General features: G+C 45.8%; 1 protein-coding gene across 1 annotated transcript in view; it reads left to right on the top strand.

The window, feature by feature from the left end:
* Positions 1-1,261: 1,261 nt before the first annotated feature.
* The window catches only part of DBF4B (DBF4B-CDC7 kinase regulatory subunit), a 34,164-nt gene continuing 7,569 nt past the window's right edge, over positions 1,262-27,856 (top strand). The window contains 9 exon segments of the mRNA XM_086687525.1: positions 1,262-1,738; positions 2,249-2,314; positions 14,879-15,033; positions 18,501-18,686; positions 19,541-19,591; positions 20,361-20,448; positions 23,056-23,132; positions 24,796-24,829; positions 26,273-26,322. Coding sequence (XP_086543651.1) covers positions 2,281-2,314; positions 14,879-15,033; positions 18,501-18,686; positions 19,541-19,591; positions 20,361-20,448; positions 23,056-23,132; positions 24,796-24,829; positions 26,273-26,322 — 675 coding nt within the window. The 5' untranslated portion in view covers positions 1,262-1,738; positions 2,249-2,280.

Consider the following 27,856-nt stretch of genomic DNA (forward strand, 5'->3'; position numbering starts at 1 on the left):
AGCTAGGACATTGCCTGTCATTGTGATGGGATAAAAGAACTTGGTAAATGATCCTGTCTCTTAAAACTTGTGCTTGAAAGTGATGTCATTTTTTTTCTTTTTTCATCAGCCAAAGCGAGTCACATGGCCAAGCTTTAGTTCATCAGAGCTGTTATGTATAGTCTAGTGTAGGGAGGGGCCCCACTGGAAGGGAAAAAAGTGTGTGTGTGTATACACACACACACACACACACACACACACACACACGTATATATAAATAATATAGTGCTTAGAGAATGGATTATTTGGGGTGGATGTAGGAAGCTACTCGAGTAAAAATAGTGTTGGGGTGCCTGGCTGGCTTAGTCAGTAGAGCATGCAACTCTTGATCCAGAATCATGAGTTTGAGCCCCACATTGGGGATAGAGTTTACTTTAAAAAAAAAAAAAGAAAAAGTATAAGTTGTGTTAAAAATTGACACAGTGCTTCGGGCAAGAAAGTATGGTGGCTTGAACTAAGATGGTAGAGGTGGTCTGATGCAAGATGTACTTCGGAGTTGGTAGAATTTGTTTCTAGAGTGGGATGGGGATAAGCTGAGGTAGGATAACCTCTAGGTTTTTGTCTTGAACAACTGAGCGGATTATGTGACATTTACTGAGATGGAGAAGAATACCTGGGGTTTTTTGAAGGGTGGGACAGTGAAAGAAATGTTCTGTTTTGAATGTGTTGAGCCGGAGGTGTCCATTAGACATACAAGCAGAAACGTCCAGTATCCACTTGAATATAGAAGTCTGGAGATCAAGGGAGAGATCCGAACCAGATGTAGAAGTTCTGCAGGCATTAGCACAGAACTGATTGTAAAGCCATGGAGTTGAATGAGGCCTCCTGGGAAGAAAGTGCTAATATGGAAGAGAATAGGACTAAGGGCTAAAGCCTTGGCATGCTGCAACATTATAGGTGGAACAATGGCTTCAGATTCAGCAAAGGAGATTGTGGAGCCATTAAGGGAAGGTGCAGGCTCGTAGAAATAGGAGCAAAATGAAGAAACTGGCTCAGGAAGGAGGGAATAGTCTCCTTTAATGTTCTAGAAGTTGGATCAGTTGAGTACAGCAAAGTGACCATAGGATTTGGGAACGTGGAAGTTACAACTGACCTAGACAAGTACAGTTTTAGTGGAGAGGTGAGGGTCACACTAATTACATGAGTTGAACAAATGAGACACCTCTTTTGAGAATTTTTTTTGTTGGGTGGGTAAGTGGAGAAAAGGGAGGGAAACAAAGATGTGAAGATGAAATGATGTGTATGTGAAATTTTTTTGTAAATGCTCCGTGATAGGCCTATTTTATTATTATTGAACTCCTAGGAATTTCAAACCAGCTCAGTGTGAAGAATCATGAAAACTAGGCTACCACTAGCCCTCAACTTCCTGTCTGTTAAGGCGCAGAGTATCTCCACCCAATGAAAAGCCAAGAAATGAAGGGAAGGGACGGATGGAGAACGCCGGCCGGAATAGGAAGGGAGAAGGGAGGTTTTGCTGAGGTTAACATTGACCTCGCAGGGCCACCGTAGGGCAGACCCTCGCAGCTATTACGCTGTATTAGGGGCGGGGCCGACAGGAAATTTAAACCCGAGCCGCGGCCCAGGGCGCCTGGAGACTGGTCGTGTACTTGCGGAGAGGCCACGGCCACTCGGTCGTTTGAAAAAGCTCATGGAGCCCGCGAATACACTACGGAGACCTTGAGGAGGGAGCCAGGAAAGGGTACGGATGCCGGGAAGGGGAAGATGGGGTAAGAAGGAAGGTGGAAGGAAGGGGTTAAACGAGTGTAGAGAGGATGAGACATCGGGAAGGTGCACAGGAATTGGGGAGCTGATAGGGGCAGAAGCTGAGGAGCGTAGAGGAGCCGAGAAGAAGGGCTTACTGGCGTTGAGGAGGTAGAGGTCTAAAGGTGGCAAGTTGGGACTGAGGGGACAAGAGCCTGGAGGGAAGCACAGGGATTGAAATACAAAAGGGGTGGCCAAGAGGCCATGGGAGTGAAGGCGCAGAGTTCTAGAGGGGGTGGCGGGATTGAAGGACAAGAGACACGGGAGGTGAGATGGGATACGGATTGTGATGGAGTTCAGTCTTCCTTTCCGCCCCCCCCCCCCCCCCCGAGAGCCGCGCTGGGGGGTTTGCAGGAATTGGGAGGCCGGGGGTGGGGGTTGGGGGAGAGGGTAGTAGAAGGTCGAAGGCTAATGAAGGTGGTTCTGATGCTGTTTTGTCCTTTCTCAGGTGACGGCAAATTCTCAGAGCTGCAGAGTTCTATGGCTGAGAGTAGGCTCCGGGCTCCTATCGTAGGTAGGTAACAGGTCAGAACTAGGGATGCGAGGTCGAAGTTGGTACTCCTGCACCAAGTCTTTTGGAATGAAAATCATGGTCGAGAATTGTCAGCGCTATTGAGGTTTCCTAATTACTTAGTGGCTCTGAGTGTGTGTATATGGAGGGATGGCATGAATCACTTAGGAATTCGTGGTAAAGGTCAAATAAGAGCTTTCAGTCTGATATTACTAACAAGATGAGCAGATGGAGAGTCAGGATAGAGTACCTTATTAAGCTCATATTCATGGTTATTTTTACCATAAACCCACCGAAATAGACAAGTATTGCAGCCATACTCACTTCCGTCACTTCCTTCCCCTCCCCTAGTTTCTTCTAGTTTTAGTTCTGGATTGTTAGAGATACAAGCTTTGGTTGCCTTTGAAACAGCAATACACTACTAAATTATTTACTCTTTGTTTGCTGGAGGACTTTCTCCAAGAGTGTTTTCAAAAGGGGGCTTTATGTGATAAACTTTCTGAAGCTTGTATGCCTGAGAATATCTTGATTTCTTCTTCATGTTAAATTCTTGAGTCAAAGTTTTTTTTCCTTCAGTATTTTCTTCCTGCAAAAAGTAGATGTTGTTGGGGTGCCCAGGTGGCTCAGCAGGTTAAGCACCCAACTTCAGCTCATGTCATGATCTCACCGTTTGTGAGTTCCAGCCCCACATGGGGCTCTCTGCTGTCAGCGCACAATCTCTTTCAGATCTTTTCTCCCTCCCTCTCTCTCTCTCTCTCTCTCTCTCTCTGCCCCACTTGCACGCATTCTCTCTCTCTCTCAAAAAAAGGTGTTGTTGATAATTGGTGTAGGTCTGATTCTTGTTTCTTTGTAAGTGATCTGCTTTTTTCTTTTTAATGTTTCTTTTTTATTTTTGAGAGAGAGAATCCCAAGCAGGCTCTGCATTGTCAGCACAGAGCCCAACGTGGGACTTGAACTCATGAACCCGAGATCATGACCTAAGCCAAAATCAAGAGTCAGATGCTTAACCAACTGAGCCACCCAGGTGCCCCCTTGGCCTACTTTTTTTCATTAGAAGATTTTAGATGATTATCTTCATATTTGTTCTTAAAATTCACTGTAATATGACTATGAAATTTGAAGGTTTTAAAAAATTTTTATTATAGTTTTATGGTTTCATAATTTTAAGAGGCTAGGTCTATGTCTATGTCTCTGCCTCTCACACACCCGCCCCCCCCCCCCCCCCCCCCCCCCGCCTCCTGTTTCCTACTCTCTAGGGTGCCATTGTTTACAGCTCTTACAGCTATTTCTTCTAATATTTACCTAATTATTTCTAAATAGCATGCCCATACTGCCTTTGTTTTCTTTTTTAATATTTAAAAAACAATTTTTTCTTAATCTTTATTTATTTTGAGAGAGAGACAGAGCGTGAGCAGGGGAGAAACAGAGAGAGAGGGAGACACGGAATCCGAAGCAGGCGCCAGGCTCCAAGCTGTCAGCACAGAGCCTGATGCGGGGCTCGAACCCACGAACTGTAAGAGCATGACCTGAGCCGAAGTCAGACGCTTAACCGACTGAGCCATCCACGCGCCCTTTAAGATTTTATTTTTAAGTAATCTCTACACACAACATGGGGCTTGAACTCACAACCCCAAAATCAAGAGTTGAATGTTCTTCCAACCCAACCAGCCAGGTGCCCCTGCTTTTGTTGTTTTTAACTTAAATTAAATCTATTGACTTCCTAGTATGGAAAATAAAGATTTTTTTTCTGTCTCCCCACTTAGCACACACAAACACACACATTTTCCTCCTCTCCTCCTCCTAGTGCATATGTAGTCATCTTTGATTGGTCATTTATTTATTTGCAGGATGGTGATTATGTTTATTCACAGATGACCCATGTAGTAAACTAGGAAACATGCTTCATTTTCTTTTCTTTTCTTTTTTTTTTTTTTTTAATTTTTTTTTTTCAACGTTTATTTATTTTTGGGACAGAGAGAGACAGAGCATGAACGGGGGAGGGGCAGAGAGAGAGGGAGACACAGAATCGGAAACAGGCTCCAGGCTCTGAGCCATTAGCCCAGAGCCCGATGCGGGGCTCGAACCCACGGACCGCGAGATCGTGACCTGGCTGAAGTCGGACGCTTAACCGACTGCGCCACCCAAGCGCCCCTCTTTTCTTTTTTTTTTTAATGTGTGTTTATTTTTGAGAGAGAGACAGAACAGGGGAGGGACAGAGAGAGAGAGAGGACAGAGACACAGAATCCAGAGCAGGCTGGTTCCAGGCTCTGAGCAGTCAGCACAGAGCCTGACGTGGGGCCTCGAACCCACGAGCCGTGAGATGATGACCTGAGCCGAAGTTGGACGCTTAACTGACTGAGCCCCAATATGCTTCATTTTCTATGTATGATCCGTAATTCATGTTCAGACTCTTACCAGAAGTATAAGCCTTCCCTCAGTATTTTCACGCTCATCTGAGAATCCATCAGTTTCTTCTTTGTCTGGAGAACATACCTTCTGAAGCCATTTATCTTAGTACTCTAGTCTGGTCCAGCTGAGCGCTAGGCTTGTTGCACTGATTTCATCCTAGAAACTCCCTTCATCGTTCTGGGGATTTCCCTTGGTTTTTCCTGTGTAGGATCCCCTCTATCATAAATTCCTATGTTTTTCTCTCTACATTTACTTCCTCATCTTGATAGAGTACCCCTTCTAGTATAGCTTCCTGAGAAAGGGTACTAGACAAATTTTTCAAGACCTGCAGGTCTTACAATTCTTTATGTTAACTTATATTTGAATGATAGTTCAGCTGGTTAAATAGTTCTAGGCTGCAAATAATTTTTCCCCAGAATTTTGAAGACATATTCCACTTTTTTCTTTTAAGTGTACAATCTTTTTGTTTTCTTTAATTTTTTATTTTGGACGGGGAGGGGCAGAGGAAGAGGGAGAATCTTTTTTTTTTTTTTTTAACGTTTTTTTATTTATTTTTGAGAGAGAGACAGAGTGTGAGCAGGGGATGGGCAGAGAGAAGGAGACACAGAATCGGAAGCAGCTCCAGGCTCAGAGCCGTCAGCACAGAGCCCAAGTGGGGTTTGAACTCACAAACTGTGGACATTTAACTGACAGCCACCTAGGCGCCCCGTGGAGGGAATCTTAAGCAGGCTCCACACCCAGCTTGGAGCCCAACTCGAGGCTCAATCTCATGACCATGAGATCGTGACCTCATCCAAAATCAGAGTCAGACGCTTAACTGACTGACCCAGGTGCCCTGTTGTAATTTTTAATTCCAGTATAATTTACATGCAGTATTCTGTTGTTTCATATGTACAATATAGTGATTCAGCCACTTTCCACTTGTAGTTTGTAGTGTAGGGCGAAGTCTGATTCTGTGAATATTTCTACCTTCCTCCTGACACAACAAAGGCCTAGACTGGTCTGTCTCTGAACCATCCCTGTCCCCATCTATAGCATTATTGCCATCTAGCAGCAATATGATTATTGTGTGTCTTTTTTACTTCCAAATTAGTCATTGTTATCATTATTGTTTTATACAGTGATTGTTTAGATTTATACATATTTTTGGCAAATTTTTGGCATTTCAGTCCTTCCTTGTGGGTCTAGCTTCCTTCATCCCAAAGTACACCTCTGCGAAGTCCTTCAGTAAGAAGTGGTTGGGGAATAAATGGATTTTCTTTGTTTGAAAAATGTCTTTATTTTGCCCTCATTCTTGAATAATTGCCCAGTCAGATATAAATTCTAAGTTGACATTTATTTTCTCCCAGCATTTTAAATACTTATTTTAGTGAAATAAAACATTTAATAATTTAATTATTTTATGGTCTACAGTGACCCTAAAAGCTTCTATTCGAAGCTGTTGGGGATCAGATTTTGCTCTTTATTTCTGCTGATTCTTACCCACAGTGGTTTGTTTCCTTCATGTGTTTTATAATGTTGGAGGGTGAGTTAATGTTTGATGATGCTTTATATGAGGAAATTTTGGGAACCCTGAGCTAAGCTGTGCCTCTAGAATTGATTTGCCTTTAGTTACTTGAAAGTATGCCAAAGGTGTTAGGAGCTGGGATTACTTTTTATGTTAATTTCTCTGTTTGATGGTGATGGTAGTGGATTCTTAGACCACATAAGTAATGTGAATTTGAATTCCAAATTCTTGGGAGACATATGGTTATGAATTCTCAGAGAAGACATTTTTCCTGCAGAGCCAGGCTAAGAAAGTATTCCTTTTAAAAGGTCTCTTGGTGGATGGATTATTTTCTGATTTACCTTTTCTCCTAGATCCATGTGGGATTTCTCAATTCTAACTCCTCACTCTAGGCAGGTGCAAGACCTTATCTCCTGATCTCCTGGGCGTGTCAGGCTCATCGGTCCCAAACCCTTTGCTTTTAAGCCCACAAACTCCCTCAGGGCAGTCAGCATTGGCTTTCCCCACTGTGGTTTTCAGTTTTCTCATTATTTGGGGTCATTTGTGGAATCTTACTTATTGATTTTGTGAACTTAGCAGTTAGGTGGGATTTGTATTTATATTTTAACTGGTATTTTTAGATATTTTGTATTAGAAAGGCTTTTTTTGTTTTGTTTTTAATGTTTATTTATTTTAACAGAGAGAAAGAGAACATGTGGCGAGGAGGGGCAGAAAGAAAATCCCAAGCAGGCTGCACACTCACTGTCAATGCAGAGCCAAACTCGGGGCTCGATCTCAGGAACTGTGAGATCATAACCTAAGTGGAAATCAAGTCACGCTTAACCCACTGAACCCCTGTATTAGGAAGGCTTTTAAATTACTGGTCTCCACTATTACCTGAAATGAAGCCAAAATCCTGTGTTTTGTGGGGTTTTGTTTTGTTTTGTTTTTTCCTCTTTCTCCTTAATGTCCTGAAATTTCTTGACAGTGTGCCCTGATGGGGGACTTTTTTCATTCATGGAGCTGGTACTCGGTGGAAACTTTCATTCTGGAAACTCCTTTTCGTTCTGCAACATTTCTTTCTTTTTTTTTTTTTTCATATTATACATTTCTAAAAAGTTTTTCTTTTCTTTTTTTTAAATGTTTATTTATTTTTGACAGAGAGAGACAGAGAGACAGAGCATGAGTGGGGGAGGGGCAGAGAGAGAGGGAGACACAGAATCTGAAGCAGGCTCCAGGCTCTGAGCTGTCATCACAGAGCCCCGATGCGGGACTCGAACTCACAGACCACGAGATCATGACCTGAGCTGAAGTTGGATGCTCAACCAACTGAGCCACCCAGGCGCCCCAAAAGTTTTTCTTGTGTTTCCTTTTTTATACTGTCTATGTGTTTATGGAACGCAATGTATTCCTTTATCTCTCCAAGGATATATAGGGTATTGTTTTTAGGTTTCTTCTGCTTTCCTGTATTGTCTCTATTTCCTATAAGTCTTTTTCCTGTTTGGTAGTTAGATTTCTTGTTAGAAGCTTTCTTTAAATATCTGATCTTTGATTACCCATTCATATTTAAAAGTGAGGCAATGCGGGGCGCCTGGGTGGCGCAGTCGGTTAAGCATCCGACTTCAGCTGGGTCACGATCTCGCGGTCCATGAGTTCGAGCCCTGCGTCAGGCTCTGGGCTGATGGCTCAGAGCCTGGAGCCTGTTTCCGATTCTGTGTCTCCCTCTCTCTCTGCCCCTCCCCCGTTCATGCTCTGTCTCTCTCTGTCCCAAAAATAAACGTTGAAAAAAAAAAAAAATTAAAAGTGAGGCAATGAAATGCCAATTGGAAGGGGGTTATCAGTTGGTAGATTTCATTGTAGGTAATCATGCTGGAACCTGGCAATTTTGGGGGGGGGGGGTGTCTTTTTTTTTTTTTTTTTTTAGTTTATTTTTGAGAGCGTGAGAGAGTACACAAGCAGAGGAGGTGCAGAGAGAAAGAGGGGAGACACAGAATCCGAAGCAGGCTCCAGGCTCTGAGCTGTCAGCACAGAGCCCCATGTGGGGGGGAGCTCAAACTCATGAACCATGAGATCATGACCTGAGCGAAGTCAGACGTGTAACTAACTGAGCCAGCCAGGTGCCCCTGTCCTTTTTTTTTTTTTTTTTTTTTTTAATGTTTACTTATTTATTTTGAGAGAGAGAGAGTGTGCCAGCATGGGGAGGGGCAGAGAGAGGATCCCAAGCAAGCTCCGCACTGTCAGCGCAGAACCCAACTTCAGGGCTCAATCTCACAAACCATGAGATCATGACCTGAGCCCAGATGCTTAACCGACTGAGCCACCCAGACACCCCTTGGGGGATATCCTGTATTTCAGGCTGCTATAACAAAACATGGTAGACTGAGTGGCTTAAACACATTTATTTCTCATATTACCAGAGGCTGGTAGTCCCAAGATCAAGATACCAGTAGATTTGTGTTCTTGGTAAGGGCTCGCTTCTAGCCTTGCACATGACCGCCACCTCACTATGTGGTTCACATGAGCTCTTCTTTGTGCCCTCATGGATGGAGAGAGAGAGCACGCGCTCTGGTCTCTTCTTGTAAGGACACCAGTCCCCTTAGGGGAGCTACACTTCATGATCTCACCTAAACCTAACTACCTTCCGAGGGGTCACTTCCTACTACTATCACATTGCGGGTTATAAGTGTGGTTGTCCGCATTCTGGGAGTTCATTAGGGGATGAGGTCTACAGGTCTCACCGTTCATCATGTGGATATCCTCTTAATCTTCTGTGTTTTCATTGGGACTTTATCCCTGCTCTCACCTGTGCTCAGTTTCCTCTAGTCCAGGGATTTTTCATTCTCAGCATTATTGATGCTTAGGATGAGATAATTCTGTTGCAGGGGGTTGTCCTGTGGCTTATACGATGTTAAGCAGCATTCCTGGCTTCTATCGCTAGGAGCATACCCCCTAACAACCAAAAATATTTCCAGACATTGTCAAATTTCCCCTGGGGGCAAAATCTCCCTCAGTGAAGAACCACTGCTGTAGTTTGTTTTATTTATTTATTTATTTATTTATTTATTTATTTATTTATTTATGGATTCCTTGTTCAACGTGAGGCTTGAACTCACGACTCTGAGATCAAGAGTCACAAGCTCTACTGACAGCCATCTAGGCACCCCACCATTGCTGTAGTCTTCTGCCAGGGTAGGGGAAGGTTCTGGGTATCTAGCCGTTCCTTTGAAAGGCTTCCAGATAACCTCTTTTTCAGCCCCCCATTTCACTCCAGCATTCTCTTCTGGTCCCTCCAGTTTCAGGGCCTTTCAGCTCCAGCTTGCTTCTCGTTGGCCTTAGATGCCACTTTCTCTGGTCTCCTGCCTGTTTTCCACTCATCCATCTGCTTTCCAGCTTCCACAGTTTACTGGCATCTCTTGTCATCTTGCCAGTGTCTTTGTCCATTTTTATTCCTTTTTTTTTTTTTTTTGTCATTTTTAGTAGGATTTAAGGAGAGAACAAAAGTTCTCATATTCCTCCTCCATATTTATTCAGAAGCCTAGACCATTGCTTCTTCAAATGTTTTCTTCTCTCCATTCTTTTTTTCTTTCCCTTTGCAGCCCCTCTGTGATGTTGCTTACACTTCTATTTCTGTCCTCTCCATTTCTTTATCTCCTCTCGATACCTTCTGGAAGAGTCCCTCCACCTGAGCTAGTAGCTCACACTGTGTTACAAGATTTAACTCCCATCTATTTAGAGTTTGGTTTTTTCCCTGTTCATTCTTCACTTTAAAGAAAGTTCAGACTTAGAAATTTCAAAAACAGGGGGTTCCTGTATACTCCTAGCCCAGCTTCTTCCAAATACTTACATCTTATGTAACCATAGTACAATTTGAAAACTCGGGAAATTATAATATTGATAAAATATTAGTTAATCTATAAATCTTATTCAGATTCTACTAGTTGTTTCCTGGCATCTTTTTTTCTGGTTTATGATCCAATCCAGAATCACGCCCTGCTTTGAGTTGTCATATCTCCTTAGCCTCCCTTCTATTTGGGAGGAGGTCTTCTGTATTTGTTGTTCATGACTTTGGTACTTCAGAAGGACAGAATGCCCCTCAATTTGAGTTTGTTCACTATGTCCCTATGGTTGGATCTAGGTTGTGCATTTTTGACAGAGAAGTGATGTTGTGCCCTTTGTAGGATGTGGTGTCAGAAGGCACATGAGTGGCTAAGGCTCATCACTGGTCACGTTAACTTGATCATTTGATTAAAGTGGTGTCTGGAAGGTTTCTTCAATCATAAGTTACCATTTTACCTTTATAATAGTCTTGAAACTATACAAATACCGAGGTTTATTTATTTATTTATTTTTTTACTCTGATCATAAATGATCTTTACTGAAGCATGCCTATTCTTGTAGCTCAAAACAAATATTTTAAAAGAATGATACACCTAATAAAAATTGACGTGTTTTATTTAAAATTATTATAGGGAAAAAAATAACAAATAAAATAAAATTATAATAGGGGCACCCAGGTGGCTCAGTAGGTTCAGCAGCTGACTTTGGCTCAGGTCATAATCTTGCAGTCCACGAGTTCCAGCCCCGTGTCAAGCTCAGAGCCTGGAGCCTGCTTCATATTCTGTGCTTCTGTCTCTCTCTGCCCCTCCCCTGCTCACATCTGTCTCTCCCTCTCACAAAAATAAATTTAAAAACATTAAAAATTTTTTTTCATAAATAAAATCATATTAAAAACAAATAGACATTTAGAAGATATTTGTCATTTTAGAAAACACAGGCAGTAAGAATTAAACTAACTTTCCAAACTCACTGCCAGAATTAAAATTGCATATCACAGAAATGTTTAGTAAAAAATATTGACCAACAGATTATAGCACAAAAGTTGAATAAATAAAAGCCTTTCTGATTCTTTTACCAAAAAATCATGAACTATTGAATTAACAATAGAAAGTTCACATTAACTTCAGAAAAAAAGGGCATCTACGCAAAGCAGTCAAGGTGATCTGTAAAATGCAGTGTTGTATTTACACTGTGTATGATCAACTGAATGCAATAAATTACTCTGGAGGACTTTTTTTTTTTTTTTTTTTTTGTATTTATTTTTGAGAGAGAGCGAGACACAGCGAGACAAAGTGTCAGCTGGGAAAGGGCAGAGAGAGAGAGGGAGACACAGAGTCTGAAACAGGCTCTAGGCTCCTCACTGTCAGCACAGAGTCTGACATTGCGCTTGAACCCACGAACTGTGAGATCACAACCTGAGCCAAAGCCGGATGCTTAACAGACTGAGCCACCCAGGCGCCCCTGTATTATTTTTTTTAATGTTTATTTTTGAGAGAGAGAGTGTGTGCTAGTTTAGGAGGGGTGCAGAGAGAGAAGGAGACAGAGGATCCGAAGTGGGCTCTGAGATGACAACAGAGAGCTTGAGGTGGGACTCCAAACTCCCGAGCCGTGAGATCATGACCTGAGCCAAAGTTGGACACTTAACCAACAAAGACACCCAGGTGCCCCACAAATATCAAATTAAAAAAAAAAATTTTTTTTTTTAACATTTATTTATTTTTGAGAGATAGAGAGTGAGCAAGGAAGGGGGAGAGACAGAGGGAGACACAAAATCCAAAGCAGGCTCCAGGCTCTGAGCTGTCAGCATAGAGCCTGACGCAGGGGCTCGAACCCACAGATCGCAAAATCATGACCAGAGCCGAAGTCGGACACTTAACTGAGACACCCAGGCACCCCTAAAAATTGTTTAACGATAGTTTTTTATTGAGGTATGATTCATATTCTATATAATTCATCCATATTATCACAATGCCTGTTAAGTATTTAAATATCCCCTCAATACAATTATGTGACACAATTTACAATATTTGATTTACTGCATATGGACTGTCCAAAGGGGGTGGGTACTAATTATTATCACTCTTTCAGAAGTGAAGAAATAGAGATTCAAAGACATGAAGTGAGATTGTGACTTGCCTAGAGTTACACAGCTAGTAAGAAGCAGAGCAGGGACTCACAACAAGGTCTCTTCTGTGAAATGTCAAGGTGACTTTCCAGTATTTTCTGTCTCTGAACTAGGGCTTTCAGGGAGAGATTTAGGGGGCCAGAAGGTAAGTGCCGGAAGGTCAGGTGCCAGCTGAGGATGGGAGAGCAGGCTCTGGTTTGGGGGGAATAATGCTGATATGTAAGTCAACATCTCTTCCCTAAATAGTTCCCAGTCTGATGGGGAGTCCAGGGGTTCATCCTGAAGGAGTAAACAAGAATATGAAGCTGAAAAATACTAGGAGGAAAGATAATAAGTAATGTGGAACTCAGAAGAAGAAAGATACTGAGGAGGTGCAAATGAGTCTGACTGGGCAGTAGCAAGGAGCGATGCAGGAATTTATGGAGTCAAGGAGTTTTAGGAGATTTATAAAAATATCTGTTTCAAACCCCTCATTTATTTATTTTTTACTTTCTAATTTTTTTTTTTTTACATTTATTCATTTTTGAGAGACAGAGCATAAGCGGGGGAGGGGCAGAGAGAGAGGGAGACACAGAATCAGAAGTAGGCTCCAGGCTCCAAGCTGTCAGCACAGACCCTGATGCGAGGTTCGAACTCACAAACCGCGAGATCATGACCTGAGCTGAAGTCAGAAGCTTACCCGACTGAGCCACCCAGGCGCCCCTATTTTTTACTTTCTAAACGGCCAAGTCAATGACACAGTTTTTTCAAAGTTTATTTATATACCTTGAGAGAGAGAGAGAGAGAGAGAGAGAATCCCAAGCAGGCTCTGCACTATCAGCACAGAGCCCAATGGGGGGCTCGAACTCACAAACTATGAAATTTTGACCTGAGCAGAGATCAAGAGTCAGATGCTTAACTGACTGAGCCACCCAGGCGCCTCAAACCCCTCATGTAAAATCCAGCAGTTTTATTAACTATATCATGGTGTTTGCTGTTCTGGGTCCATTTTTTCAACTATGTGATAAACTCTTCGAATTTGTTAGTTCAAAACATTTTTTTATTTCAGGGAACTATGATTTTAGTATTTTGGGATTTTTGTTGTATTTTTTGTCTTCAGGGACTCTCATCTGTATATTAGAAGTTCTTTGCTTCAGTGGTTGTCACATTCTCTTGAATCCTTTTTATCTCTTCAAGTTTTGGGTTTTTATTTTAAGTTTTATTTGAGAGAGACAGAGATAGTGTAAGTGGGGGAAGGGCAGAGAGAGGGAGAGAGAGAATCTCGAGTGAGCTGTGCACCATCAGCGCAGAGCCTGATGCGGGGCTGGAACTCACGAAATCGTGAGATTGTGACCTGAGCCAAAACCAAGAGTCGGACACTTAACCAGCTGAGCCACCCAGGCACCCCTATCTCTTCAAGCGTTAAGGTTTTTTTATGAAAGTTTTCAATCCTGCAACAAAGTCTAAAGACTTTTACATTGAGCATTCATATACACACCATTTAGATTTTATCATTGACATTTTAATATATTTATTTTATCATGATGGATTTCTTTTAATGTTTATTTTTGAGAGAGAGGGGAACAGATGATCCAAAGCAGGCTCTGCACTGACAGCATCAAACCTGTTGTGGGTCTCAAGATCATGAGATCATGACCTGAGCTGAACCTGATACTCAACCAACTGAGCCACCCAGCCGCCCCTATCATGATGGATTTCTATTCATTATATTTTTGATACATTTCAAGGGATTTGTAGACAGTACCTTTCTCTCTAAATAATATAGCATGCATTTCATTGATCAGAATCCCATATGTATTTATAGGTTTTTCTCTTTTATATACAAAGAAATGCACAAATCTCAAGATTATATTCACTGAAGGGTTGGGTTTTTTGTTTTTTGGATTTTTTTTTTTTTTAGCTTTATTGAGGTGTAACTTACCCACTATAAAATTCATTTGTTGTATGCTTTCAGTGATTTTTAGTTACTTTACAGAGTTGTACATCTAATACAATTTAATTTTAGAATATTTTCATTACCCCAAAAAGAACCTCATGCCCATTTTCAGTCACTTGTTATTCCCACCCTCGGTCTTAAGCAACCACTAATCCAATTTCTATTTCTGTATCTTTTCCTTTTCTGAACATTTCATATAAATGCAATCATATAATATGTGGTCTTTGTATCTGGCTTTTCTGACTTAGCATGTGTATGAGATTCATCCTGGTTGTAGCATTTGTCAGTGGCTCGTTTTTTTTTGTTTGTTTGTTTTTTTATTGGCCCAATAATATTCCATTGAATGGATACACCACATTTTGCTTATTATTTTATTTACACTTGAATTATTTCCTATTGGCTGAATGAATAATGCTACTATGAACATTCTTATACATGTTTTTATCTGGACATACAGTTTCGTTTCTCCTGGGTTTATGCCTAAGAGTGGGATTGCAGGGTCGCATGTTAACTTTATGGTTAGCATTTTGAGAAGCTGCTAAACTATTTCCTCAAGTGGCTGCACCATTTTAGGTTCCTGCCATCCACATACCAGGGTTCTGATCCCTTCACATCTGGGCTTCATGAAGGTAGGAATGAACGCCAGTCCCAGGTTCATCTTTATGTGCCCAGGGTCTAGCGGGGGCATGCCACAGAGGCTGTCGTTGAGCGTTGTTCGGCTTGCGTGACTCTCAGCCCATGCTTCTCACTTTGTTCCCTTTTGTTCTTTCCTAGGGGCTCAACTGGAAGTTTCCAGTTGTCTGGAAAAATGCCGGATGAGCTCTGCAGATGCTGGGAGGCAGCCCTTCTCTGGAAAGTCCTTTTATCTGGATCTGCCTGCTGGCAAGAGTCTCCAGTTTTTGACGGGGGCCATCCAGCAGCTGGGTGGGGTATGTAACCTGCTTGTGACTTGTGATATCATGTGCCTTTGTGGGTTATCGGGCAGGAGCTGGAGAGGGATTGTATCTGTTACTTCTAGGTATTTGATATCTTCGCTTCTGGACTCTTAGTTTTCACAGCTTCATTTTATTATTATTTTTCTTTTTTAATATCTATTTATTTATTTTGAGAGAGAGATGTAGAGAGCGAGCAGTGGAAGGGTGGAGAGAGAGGGAGACAGAGAATCCCAAGTAGGCTCCCCACTGTCAGCATGGAGCCCAATGCAGGGCTCGAACTCACGAACTGTGAGGTCATGTCTTGAGCTGAAATCAAGAGTTGAAGGCTTAGCACCCAGGTGCCCCTTTTTTCACCGCTTTCTTGAGATGTAATCCATATACCATACAGTTCACCCATTTAAAATGTACAACTCAATGGTTTTTGGAGTATTCACAGAGATATGCAAGCTGTGTGAATACACAGTTTTAGAACCTTTTCATCACCCCAAAAAAGAAAGCCATACCCGTTGTCGGTCACTCCCCATTTCTCCTCAATACACCCAACCTGGGTAACCACTCCTCTACTTCTGTCTCTATTCTTTTTTTTTTTTTTTTTATGTTTATTTTCTGTGTAGCTATGTGATCATGAATACATTTTTGATTACCAACGTTTTGCCCATAACCTTAAAGCATTAGCACTTTGCTATCATTATTGTCCCTCATGTTATTTGTAATGAGAATATATTTCTTTGAGTGGATTATTAATTTACCTAATGGTTACTCTGTGGACATTGAGATTATTTCTAAATTTTAACTCTTTTACATAACACTGGTGAAAAACTTCCCATAAGAAGCATTTGCCGTATTTGAGTCCTTTAAAATATTTTTAAGCCATGTGTGTGCCGTGTGGCACTTTTTTTTTTTTTTTTTTTCCAACGTTTTTATTTATTTTTGGGACAGAGAGAGACAGAGCATGAACGGGGGAGGGGCAGAGAGAGAGGGAGACACAGAATCGGAAACAGGCTCCAGGCTCTGAGCCATCAGCCCAGAGCCCGACGCGGGGCTCGAACTCACAGACCGTGAGATCGTGACCTGGCTGAAGTCGGACGCTTAACCGACTGCGCCACCCAGGCGCCACCCAGGCGCCCCCGCGTGGCACTTTTAGTAAGGGGTTGACATGGGGAACTCTCGAGTTTCGAAAATGGGATGATAGTGCTCGGCTCCAAAGAGGCGGGCAACTAGGGAAATGACTTGAATAAGCTTGGAATGCAGAGGCTCTTTTCTGTCAAATGAACAAAAGCTCAGGAATATAGAAGCTTGGCAATGGAGAATGTACCAAGTGTTGATTATACACCCAAACTGGCCCCAAATTACCTTTTGAACTTTTAGTCCCTTCTATCATTTAGCCTGTGCTGTGTGAAAAAACCACTCCAGAACTGGAGCTTAAAACAAGTTATTTCTTACTACTCTGTGGAGCAGCTGGGTGGTTTCTCTGTTGGTTTCATCAAGGCTCCCGCCTACAGCTGCATTTGGGTGGAGGGTCAGCTTGGCTGGAAGGATGGAGTTGACCTCACACATCTGGGAGTTGGTGCTGGCTGCCTCTCTATGGCTTCTCAGGTGTCGTTTGAGAGGCTTCTTACATATGTTGTATATATGTGTAACATCATACGTGTATACAGTAAGCTAGACCAGCCTGTTGACACGGCGGTCTCATGGTAGCTTTCTAAGAAGGTGAAAGGAGAAGCTACACGACCTCTTGAGACTCAGGCTCTGGAACACGTTTCACTACATTGTATTGTTCCAGAGGAGTCTGATTGAAGGCGATGGAAGAGGGGGCTCTGCCTCCTGATAGGAATAGCCGTCACATTGCAGAAGAGTAGGCAGACTGGAGTGGGAGCCACATGCAGCCATCGAACCATCGGCCGCGTTTATATAGGACAGTCATTGTCCTCCTACCCCCCCCACCATTTGTTTTTGCCATATTACAGAACATAGGTACTCTCATTCAAGCCATAACTTTAAAGATTCTTTTTGTGATAAAACGTACACAACATAAGATGTGCCATTTTAATCCTTTGTAAATGTACAGTTTTCAGCATTAATTACATTCACGCAGCTGGGCCGCCGTAACCACTGTTTCCACAACTTTTATCACCCCAGACAGACACTCTGTAACCAGTAAGCAAGAACTTCCCACTTCCCTTTTCTGCAACCCCTGCCCAATCCACCGTCTGTCTCTGTGAATTTGCCTATTCTAGAGACCTGTCAGTGGACTCACAGATAGTCGTTCTTTTGTGTCTGCCGCCTTTCGCTTAGCGTAATCTTTTCCAGGCTCATCCATGTTGTAGCGTGTATCTTCACTTCATGTCATGACTGAGCAATATTTTGTTGTATGTACACATCACATTTTGTCTATCATCTGTTGGTCACTTGAGTTATTTGCATTTTTTGGCTATTATAAATAATGCTGCGGTGAGCAAGGATGTACAAGTATCTGTTCAAGTCCTTGTTTCCAGTTCTTTGGGGGGCGTTCCTAGAAGCAGAATTGCTGTGGTAGACGTTGGTAGACCGTGTTTAGCTTTTTGAGGGACTTAAACAGTTGTTGGTTTTTTTGTTTTGTTTTTGTTTTGTTTTAAGCTCAGTGCTAAGTTTCTCATCCAGTCCACCCTTCAGAGAGGGCCATCATTCATCCTGACTTTTAGTGGTGTGCTGGAGGTGGAGCCAGTTGTTAGCATCTCTTTCCAGTTCCACGTTCAGTAACATCATGTCAGTAGCTTGCAGTCAGCCATAGCGGGAGTTCTGACCCCCCAGAAATCAGCACATGCTTCGTGGCAGGGATTTTTCCCTGGCGAGTGGGTCACTAAGCATTAGCCACCTCGCCACTGCTTATTTCCATCTTTTCTTCTCCCCACAAATATGAGTTGAGGGTCCTTGTGCTTCAGGCACTGTGTTGGGCCCTTGGGATACAAAGATGAGTCAGACCCTCTCAGTGCCAACGAGGAGCTTACAGGTAGGATGAGCAGATACCTGTGCAGCTCAGTAGCAGCCAAACTCTTGTCTTGTTTCATGTTTTTGTTCCTATTTTTGGTAGTGTGGTCAGGATCACAGGCGCGGTGTCTGGATGCCCCCGAGTATCTTCACAGGAATGCCACGGCTTAACCAGCTACTTTTAATCCTGTTGGGCCCCGCCAGTGTGCTCTTTCTCTGTGCAGACTCAATCTGGTCAAACCACAGAGCCTCTGGCCTTCTGCTGCTGGGTCAGGAGCAGCAGTTCTGGAGACAAAACCTGTATTATATATATAAACCCTATTATGTTTCAGGATGATGTCCTCTTGAGGGCTCGGTACAAAACTGCACTTGGTCTATTTAAGGACATTGATTCTGAAACTTCTGGCAGCCAAGATTTCCTTCCCCAACCTCTCAGAATCGATAATTCTACATCTGCCTTCTGGTTTTCAGCCACCTCTGTGATCTGGTTTCAGGTAATTGAGGGTTTTCTGAGCAAAGAAGTAAGTTACATCGTGTCCAGCCGCAGGGAAGTGAAGGCAGAGAGCAGTGCGACAGACCACAGAGGCCGCCCCAGTCCCAGCGAGGTCAGGGTGCAGACACCGTCCACGGCCCATCCGAAGTGCGGCCACCCCCGGCCTCCACAGAAACCCACAGACTCGGTAAGAACCTCGTCAGGTAGGAAAGGTGTGTTTTCTGAGCAACGGAAATAGGCCTCGGTGAGCCGTTGTGGGCGGTCTCTGGCTTTAGTTCCATCTGGATTAATTTAACCTCTCATTTGAATTCAGAGACTGAAAATATTTTATCATAGCTCTAGATCTAAAAACCTTCGCAACTGGTTATCCCCACGCTGTCCCTTCTGTGATACATTTCACTTTTTTTTTTTTTTTTTTTTTTTTTTTTTATTTATTTTTGGGACAGAGAGAGACAGAGCATGAACGGGGGAGGGGCAGAGAGAGAGGGAGACACAGAATCGGAAACAGGCTCCAGGCTCTGAGCCATCAGCCCAGAGCCCGACGCGGGGCTCGAACTCACGGACCGCGAGATCGTGACCTGGCTGAAGTCGGACGCTTAACCGACTGCGCCACCCAGGCGCCCCATATACATTTCACTTTTTAAGGGACTTCAGAGTCAGAGGGTCAAAAACAATAGGAAGGTCCTCTGTAAACCAGAGAGGGCGTGTTGAAATTGGCCCAGACCTGTCTGCCAGGGGTGTGGAGACTTGTAAAGAGAGGTCTGAGAGTACTGGTGACACTTTGGCCTTGGGTAAATCCAGAATGCGCTTCTCCACCTGGGTCCAAGCTGCAGCTACCTGTGGGTGACCCGGGACTGTGTGTGGCTGTACCTTTACCTCCAAAAGGTTCTCTAGGCTTCTGTTTCTGCTGCTCCTCAGCTGTCAATGCTCCCAGCTTTCCAAGACACATGACTCCCAAGCCCTCACCAGCACCTGTGTGAACATCTGTTTGTGCACAGGTGGGCTGCACAGCGTACCTCATTGCCCTTCTCTTCCTGTCAGGTGCCTTTGAGCAGAGGGAAGGAGCTACTGCAGAAAGCCATCAGAAACCAGGTGAGCGGAGGGGGGCGGGCTGCAGGTGGACTTCTCTGGCACAGGGGAGGATCTAACCTTTCTTAGGAGGGGCTTCTGAAGTACTGACACAGAACGCACAACCTGTGAGACGTACCGTCCTTCTTTTCTTCTTACAAATGAGGAAGTAGAGCTCAGAGAAGTTCAGTGATTTGTCCAGGGTCACCCAGGGTGGCGGTGGTAGAGCCCAGATTTGACTCCCTAATCCTTCCAACACCAGAGCCTAGCACGAGCACCTTGGAGGGGATGCCGCGCTGCACATAAGCCGGACTTTGTGCATCTTTTAGCAGTTTGTCCCTTTTGTGGGACCCAGAGCCATGAAAGTGAAGCAGCGGGGGGAGGAGTTCAGGTGATCTCGGGAGCACAGTGGGTAAAGTGGCATCGAGAAGGGGGTGCAGGCTGTGGCGGGGGAAGGCTGTGTGCCGTCCTGGGGCAGCAGGGCAGGAACGGCCTGAGGCCAGCACAGCTTCCTGCTTGATGATGGTGACGGTCGGTCGGTCACCAGTATTTATTGTGAGAGCTTTCCTCCAAGAGGCCCTCCTGACAGCTCTCTGGGAAGCCTGTGCTGCTTCCTGGTCACAAGTGCCTGGAGCAGCAGCCCCCGCCTCCCGCTGTGGCCAGCGCTTGTGGAGGAGAGGGTCTTTCAGGGGACTGGGGTAGACTCTCCCATAACGTCTCTTCACGGGGTGCCTCAGAGCCACTCAGGCCTTGGGGAGTCTCTTGCTCCTGCCTGACTGCTTTGTCTTCCCAGGGGAGCAGCAGCGGAGGAGGTGGCGGGAGCAGCAACAGTCTCCTGACCAGTGCCCGCTCCTGGGGAGTGAGGATCCTGCATGTGGACGGTACCATTTCTGCCCAGGGCTTCTGCAGAGGGGTGTTGGTGACTGACTGGGAACATCCGCTTTTAGAGGGATGTCAGCCAGTATGAGCTAGCTGAAAGCCGAATGTACCCACTCATCATGTGGCCCCCCAGCGGTGGGGGGTGTGGAGACCAGCAGTAGTCCTAGCAGGTGCTCGGTCCTAGCACCTAGGACAGTGCTGCTTTGTGGAACGCCCTACAGCTCTCCTCAAGCTGGTGTGATGACCCTTTTCACAAACCGGAAACCCTCCTGGTAGCCACAACCACTTACCAGCTGTGACTCTATGCTAGGAATGAGCTCAAGTCAGTCCCCACTGCAGTCATTTGTCCATTGTACAGATGAGGTAATTGAGCCTTAGATGTTAAATAAATTACCCATAGTTTCATCAGAAGTGAGGGGTGTGTGGGGCGCTTGGGTGGCTCAGTCGGTTGAGTGTCTGACTTCGGCTCAGGTCATGATCTCACGGTCTGCGAGTTCGAGCTCCGCGTCAGGCTCTGTGCCAACAGCTCGGAGCCTAGAGCCTGTTTCGGATTCTGTGTCTCCCTCTCTCTCTGCCCCTCCCCCGTTCATGCTCTGTCTCTGTCTCAAAAAAATAAATAAACGTTAAAAAAAAAAAAAAATAGTCATATAAAAAAGAAGTGAGGGGTGTGGCCCACATTCCAACCTAGTTTGACCTGACTAAATTTCATGTGCTTTCGGGGAGCCTCTCTGGCTCGGTGGGTAGGGCATGCAACTCTTTGATCTTGGGGGTGTGAGTTCGAGGCCCACATTTGGCATAACCTCTAATTTCTTAAAATTATTTTTATACAAAATTTTAACTAAAAACATTTTTTTTTTTAATAAAATCTTAAACTTTTTTCGTGGGGCGCCTGGGTGGCTCAGTCGGTTAAGCGGCCGACTTCGGCTCAGGTCATGATTTCGCGGTCCATGAGTTCGAGCCCCGCGTCAGGCTCTGTGCTGACAGCTCAGAGCCTGGAGCCTGTTTCAGATTCTGTGTCTCCCTCTCTCTGACCCTCCCCCATTCATGCTCTGTCTCTCTCTGTCTCAAAAATAAATAAACGTTAAAAAAAAATTAAAAAAAAAAAAAAACTTTTTTCGTATTTATGCAGGGTTTCCTCGCTGTAACCACCTGTTTGCAGGCTGTAATAAATTTACATTAGAATAGCTATCCTAGGGGCAACTTGAGTGGCTCAGTTGGTTAAGCAACTCATCACAGGTCATCATCTCATGGTTCCTGAGATCGAGCACCGCACGTTGGGCTCTGCACTGACAGCACAGAGCCTGCTTGGGATCATATCACACTCTCTCTCTCTCTCTCTCTCTCTCTCTCCCTCCCTCCCTCTCACCCTCTCACCCTCTCACCCTCTCTCCCTCTCTCCCTCTCTCTCTCTCTCTCTCCCTCTCACCCTCTCTCTCTCTCTCACCCTCTCTATCCCTCTCCCTCCCTCTCCCCCACCTCCCCTGCTCATGCTTGCTGGCACACACAACATGTACAGACTCTCTCTGTGTCAATAAATAAACTTTATTTTTTATTTTTTAAGTTTTTATTTATTTTGAGATAGCACGAGCGGGGGAGGGGCAAGGAGAGATTGGGAGAGAGAGAATCCCAAGCAGGCTCTATGTTGTCAGCACAGAGCCCGATGCAGGGCTCAAACCCATGAACCATGAGATCATGACCTGAGCTGAAAACAAGAGTCGGATGCTTAACCAACTGAGCCACCCAGGTGCCCCCAAATAAATAAACTTAAAAAAAAAAAAAAGAATCGGCTGGCAGTGACTGACTCTCACACGCAGCTCCACCTTGAGTCTAGGGTTTTCTCTAATCCATTGTAGGGGGCTGAACCCGATCCAGCCCAAGATCTGCCAGGGCAATAGAAAACTGCTCAGGAAGGTCCTGGTCTGGGATGTGGGGGGCTCCATTGTCACTAGAAAATCAGCCATTTCTGACGTGGTCTAATTTCCTGCCTTCCAGTGTGTTAGGGAAGCTCCTGCTGGGTCTGCCATATACAGCTACATCTGAGTAAGTCACATGACTGGTCTCCTCCCAATGGAAGCAGCTCTTCAGTGGTACATTACATTTTTTTTTTTTTCAACGTTTATTTATTTTTGGGACAGAGAGAGACAGAGCATGAACGGGGGAGGGGCAGAGAGAGAGGGAGACACAGAATCGGAAACAGGCTCCAGGCTCTGAGCCATCAGCCCAGAGCCTGACGCGGGGCTCGAACTCACGGACCGCGAGACCGCGACCTGGCTGAAGTCGGACGCTTAACCGACTGCGCCACCCAGGCGCCCCTTCAGTGGTACATTAAAGCCCGTGTGAGCCATAAGGCACCTCCTGTTCAAGAGTTGTGTTCAGTACTACAAAACAGAGTGGGGCCAGCTTAGGTACTTTTCCCAGGATAGATGACCCAGCCCTTTCTTTTATTATCAGCAGGTGCAGAGGTGACACATAGCCAGAAGGTGGCAGGCAAGGCTGGTGTGATCCAGTGGGCCAGGCCAGTGAAAAGTATAGCCCCTGGCCCCAGGAAGGGGCCATGCTGGGGAGATGAGGAGTGGCAGTCTGGCCACAGCCCTCTGTTTCTTCCACAGAAATGATGATGCACGTGCAACAGCTGTCTCTTGACGCCTTGCGTGTGAAGAAACAGGGGCCAAAGAAGAAGCCAGAGGTAAGTCATCCTGCTGAACTGAAAGGAAATAGATGGTTTGTAAACAGTTAAGTCTGTGACAACTTTGGTAAATCAGTGCCCCGTGCAGCCGTGTGTTCTTGGCCATCCTGGATCATGTACAAGAAGTGCAGCCTCTCAGCACACCCCTGATGTCCACAGCCTCCCATTGCCCTGTTCCCTCTTCCCTGTGTTACCTACAGATCTCCCGTGGTATACTGAGGCATTCACCGTGGCCTAGGCCGGGGACTGCCTGTGGGTAGTCCTGGCCTAGATAAAACATAAATGATCATGGCCTGCTGGCCAGGCTGCTGTTCCGGGGACAGCTCTTGGCCAGGGATGAGCCTGCAGATTGCATGGGTGGGGGCAGGGGATGTTGTGGTTTGAAATAGCTGTCACCTTCCAAATTCTTATTTGGCTTTTCCTTCCTTTGCTGGAGTTGGAACTGTGTGTACCACACACCAAAACCCAGGCTGATTTTTAAAGTCATGGTGTCTTCATCCAGTCTAAATCTGAGAAAGGATTAAGCCTTGCAGGTTCACCCAGGGCCTGGCACCCAGGAATAGGACCAACAGTGGTAGTAGACCACAGCCATACCAGATGGAACCTCTGCCTCAGCTCCCCTCGCTCCACACCCTCTGGTCTGGGAGTCTTCGGGGTTTTGCTGCTGCTATTAAATAGATTTTCATTGTTCACAATTCAAAAGGTTATGCAATGAGTCTCTCTCCCCTGCGACTTCTCTTCCCCAGCCACCAAGCTCCCTCCCTGAGATAAACAGTGCAAACAGTTTTTCAGGTTTCCTTCCAGGATCCATGCATGTACAAACAGATAGGTCAAAGTCCCCCCCCCCCTTTATGCAAATGCACAGTATTTTTCTTTGCTTTGTTCACTTAATAATCTATTTTGTAGATACTTAGGGATCTTCCAGAGTGAGTTCTGGGTGCAGTCTGCTGATGTTTGAGGAAATACGGAAGCTGCTTTGGGTCATGTTTGCCCTGGAGGTGTGGCCTAGAGAGAATCCTAATCTCACTGGGCCCAGAGGCACAGACAGTCAGGGACCCACTAGATCTCTCCTGCCCGCCCCCACCCCAATTCTACCTGCTTTCTTACATTTTTCCATTTAGTTTGTAATATTAGTTTGACCTTGGCCTAAACGTTGGTCTTGACCAAGAGAGTCCTAATACACAAGACAGGGCACAGGAAGGCAAGAGGCAGTCTCTTTACACTTGTCCTGTAAGCTGATCTGGGATGCCAGCAGTGCCTAGGAAATGCAAGCTGCCATTTAGTGAGCACCTGCTCTGCATCAGTCTATTATCTACTTTGTTTGCATTTGTGCCACATCGGCCAGGTAGGGAGGTGCTTGTCACACCCCGGGTGGCACAGCTCCACTTGGTGCCCAGGCCTGGGGCTTCTGTGGCTCTTGCTCTTCACTGTCCTGCATTTCCTCCACAAAGTCAGCTGCCACTGAGATGCACACACCGCACTCACTGCTCCTCATGTCCCTGGGGAGGCAGAGGGAGCCGTCCTGTCAAGTTGGCTCCGCTCAGGGCCCAGCCCATAGCAGGAAGCAAAGTGGGGCAGACTCACAGCGACTCGGTTCACCGGGCCCTCTTCCTCGACCCTCTAGCTCCCTCGCATCCTTAACCTATTTTCCCTTTCCATTTAGGGAACGTGTCCAGCAGAGTCAAGAACGCGGAAAGGTCAGTGTGGTAGCTTTCCTCATCTAATTGCAGTCCCTCCCTCCTAAACGCTTCCCCACGGCTCCCTCTGTGGCAGCATCTGCTCACTTTTCTGCGGCAGGAAGCGAGTCCAGGTTGTGTTGCCCTGTTGTGTTTCCAGGGCCTGAGCTTTGCAGACAGGAGGGCAAGAGAGGGGTATCCATGAGCAAGTCCAGGGCTGCCCAGCCGGGGCTCTTCCTTGGCGCCAAGACCCCACGCAGCCGCTCTGGCTCCTACATCCCCTGCCCATTCTGGGCATTAACTGAAGTTCGGCTTCCTTTTCCTTCTGATTCAAGAGCAGTTTGGGGTGGGCAGTTTGACAGCTGCCTACCACTTTCCCAAATGCCAAACTCCCTGAAATTGACAAACAGGCAGATTGACAGCCCGGCTCCCAGCCCCTCTTGGACCGCAAGAGAGTTTCTCCCCCTGGATGTTTCTCCCAAAGATGCTCTTTAAGTGGCATTTATTCGTGCACAAGCAGGAGCTAAGAAAAGTCACTTGGCACCTCTCATGTTCAAAATTCAAGGAAATCTGTGGGGGAATTGATTTTAATCACTGAGTTAATTAGAAAGACAAGAAATCGCCCCCAAAAAGTAATTAATGGGAGCTGCTGCCATGTGAGGAGTGAGGCTGCTTTTTGCTTGGGCGCTGGTGGAGCCTGGAGTGGGTCTGCGAGCTGGGAGGCGCCAGCCTCTGGATGGGGTCTGGGGCTGTTATCTCTGACAGGGCTTTGGTCACTGTGGGAAGTAGAGGTGGTTCTTAATACCTAAGAGGTTTTAGAAACTGTGTGAATAATTAGCTAGTAGAGGATGAATCTCCTGATTAACTGAGCAAATTTGTCTTCCCAGCACCCCTTTGCCCTGTTCATTCAGGAACGAGATTTCACCCTTGATACGTTTTTTTTACTGCCCTCTGCTGTGATCCCTAAACACTCTTTAGCTCTCTTCCTCCCAGCTTTCCCCCAGAAAACCCAGGATCCTCCGGGAGTGTTCTGCCTGAGAGTGTTCTCGGGCCCCTCAGGATTCTGAGACTCCCAAGAGGAAAGGTCAGGGAAGGACCCAGGGCTTTAAGCAGAAACCAGCTGGGGCTGGGTTCTGCCCCGCAGCCAGGTTTCTGACCTGCGGCTCACAGCCTCCAGAATCCACACACGGGAGGGTCCTGTACCCTGCTTTGGGGCTCGGGGCACCCTGCGGCCTCTCCCCAGTGGGGGAATTCTCTCTCCCAGGGTAGAGGCCGGAGGAGATGGGAATGGGTGTCCTGCCTCAGCCAAATGGAAAGGTGTGCCTCGGGGTGGCGTAGGCTCCTGCTCTGAGCAACTCTTAAACCTTGGCAGAGCCTTACCTCTCTAGCGTTTCCTGTGTGTGTGTGGTGTGGGCCCTGCATCGGAGCCCACAGATGGCTGACGTATGTGCTTTTTCTTTCCAGTGGCCAGACTGAAGGCACCATTCCTCAAAATTGAAGATGAGAGCAGGCAAGTAGTGGTGGTTGGCTGGAGGGTGGGGGGGCCTCTCCCCTTTCCCTCCCCTCAGACCCACCAGGCCCGCACAGAGGAGAGGTGCTCAGGGGCCCCAAGCTGACGTGGGGGTCATGGAGCCCCTCAGCCCTGCACCTTCATCTTCCCCAGAAACTGCTTTCCCCCCTGTCATGGAGAAGTCTCCCACAGACCAGGAGGAGCCTCTGAAGGTGGCATTGCACAGGTGGCACTCCTCTTGGTCATGAGTCAGAGGTTAGTGACCCTGTGTGTGAATTACCTCTTTCTAATGCTCTGCTTTTATGAGCACATGATGTCCCATCCAGGCTCATTACTGCTCCTCGTTTCCCTGTGGCATACACTGATGCTTAATACCGAATTGTTGCTGGCCCAGGACAGTGCCAGTATGGTCCTCGTGACCAAAGCCAGGGCTCTTGGGGTGGTGTTGGAGACTCCCTTGTCAAACCACCCTGTACTGGAAGCCTTTCTGGTTGGCTGTGCAAAACCCTTTTCTGACAGCTGCTCTCTCATGAGGAGAAAGACTGGCATGAGGAGACTCTACCCTTTTCCTAGTGGGGAAATCAAGGTCAGAGAAATTAAGGGACTTGTATATGGCCATTTTGCCAATGAATCTTAGCCCGAGGCCAGAATCCAGATGTCCTGCCTGGTGTCCTTTTCACTCAGCCCTAAATGTCCACCAGTATGGCCCCTTCTTACCTAGAGCAGAGGGTCACCTTGGTTATTACTGACTCTTCGATAAGCACTAGATCAAAAACCTGCGAATCTATAATTATCTCAGAGGTTTTTCTTAGGGAGAGGGAGACACAGAATCCAAAGCAGGCTCCAAGCTCTGAGCTGTCAGCACAAAGCCCAATTTGAGCCTTGAACCCACGAACCATAGGATCATGACCTGAGTTGAAGTCGGACACTTACCCAACTGAGCCACCCAGGTGCCCCTAAAGATTTTTTTGTTTTTTTATTTTTAAAGAAAAAGCTCATGTGAACCTAGCAGGGACTTCCCAGGACCAGAGCTTTCTGGGTCCCTAAGCCTCAGGCAGGGCAGCTAAAAGACCTGGTGCTGGGAGCCTGGCATGCCTGCCTACCCTCCAGCTGGACCTAGATTTCCTTCTCTGTACCTGACCACAGTACAGAATTGGCTTTGGTGACCCAAAAATTAGCGGAGGGAACACAGAAAAGTAATGAGGTGCTCTCTCCTTCAGTTCCAGTTGCGGGCGGGGGGTACTTCCCAAACTCAGCCCCTTCACTACCAGTTAAATACAAGTAGCGATGACTCATACACAGCGGCATAAGAGACGCCACCAGTGCCTCAGCGTCTCACTGCACGTGGCACAGGCGACATCACTTACTGGAATGGTGTCCACGTGTTTGTGTGCCCCTGGCATCACAGGCAGGAGTGGAGATGAGGTTTCTTGTGGTTCTGTTTATGCGCTCTTCTGAAGCCTTGTAGCTTCACCCACCTCAACTTTGCAACCTTCTAAGCAGAAACAAAACATTGAGGAGGAAGAAAGAGGGGTACT

This window comes from Puma concolor, chromosome E1 (genome assembly GCF_028749965.1).
Source record: "Puma concolor isolate L17-30 chromosome E1, mPumCon1.1.hap2, whole genome shotgun sequence".
Taxonomy (NCBI): domain Eukaryota; kingdom Metazoa; phylum Chordata; class Mammalia; order Carnivora; family Felidae; genus Puma; species Puma concolor.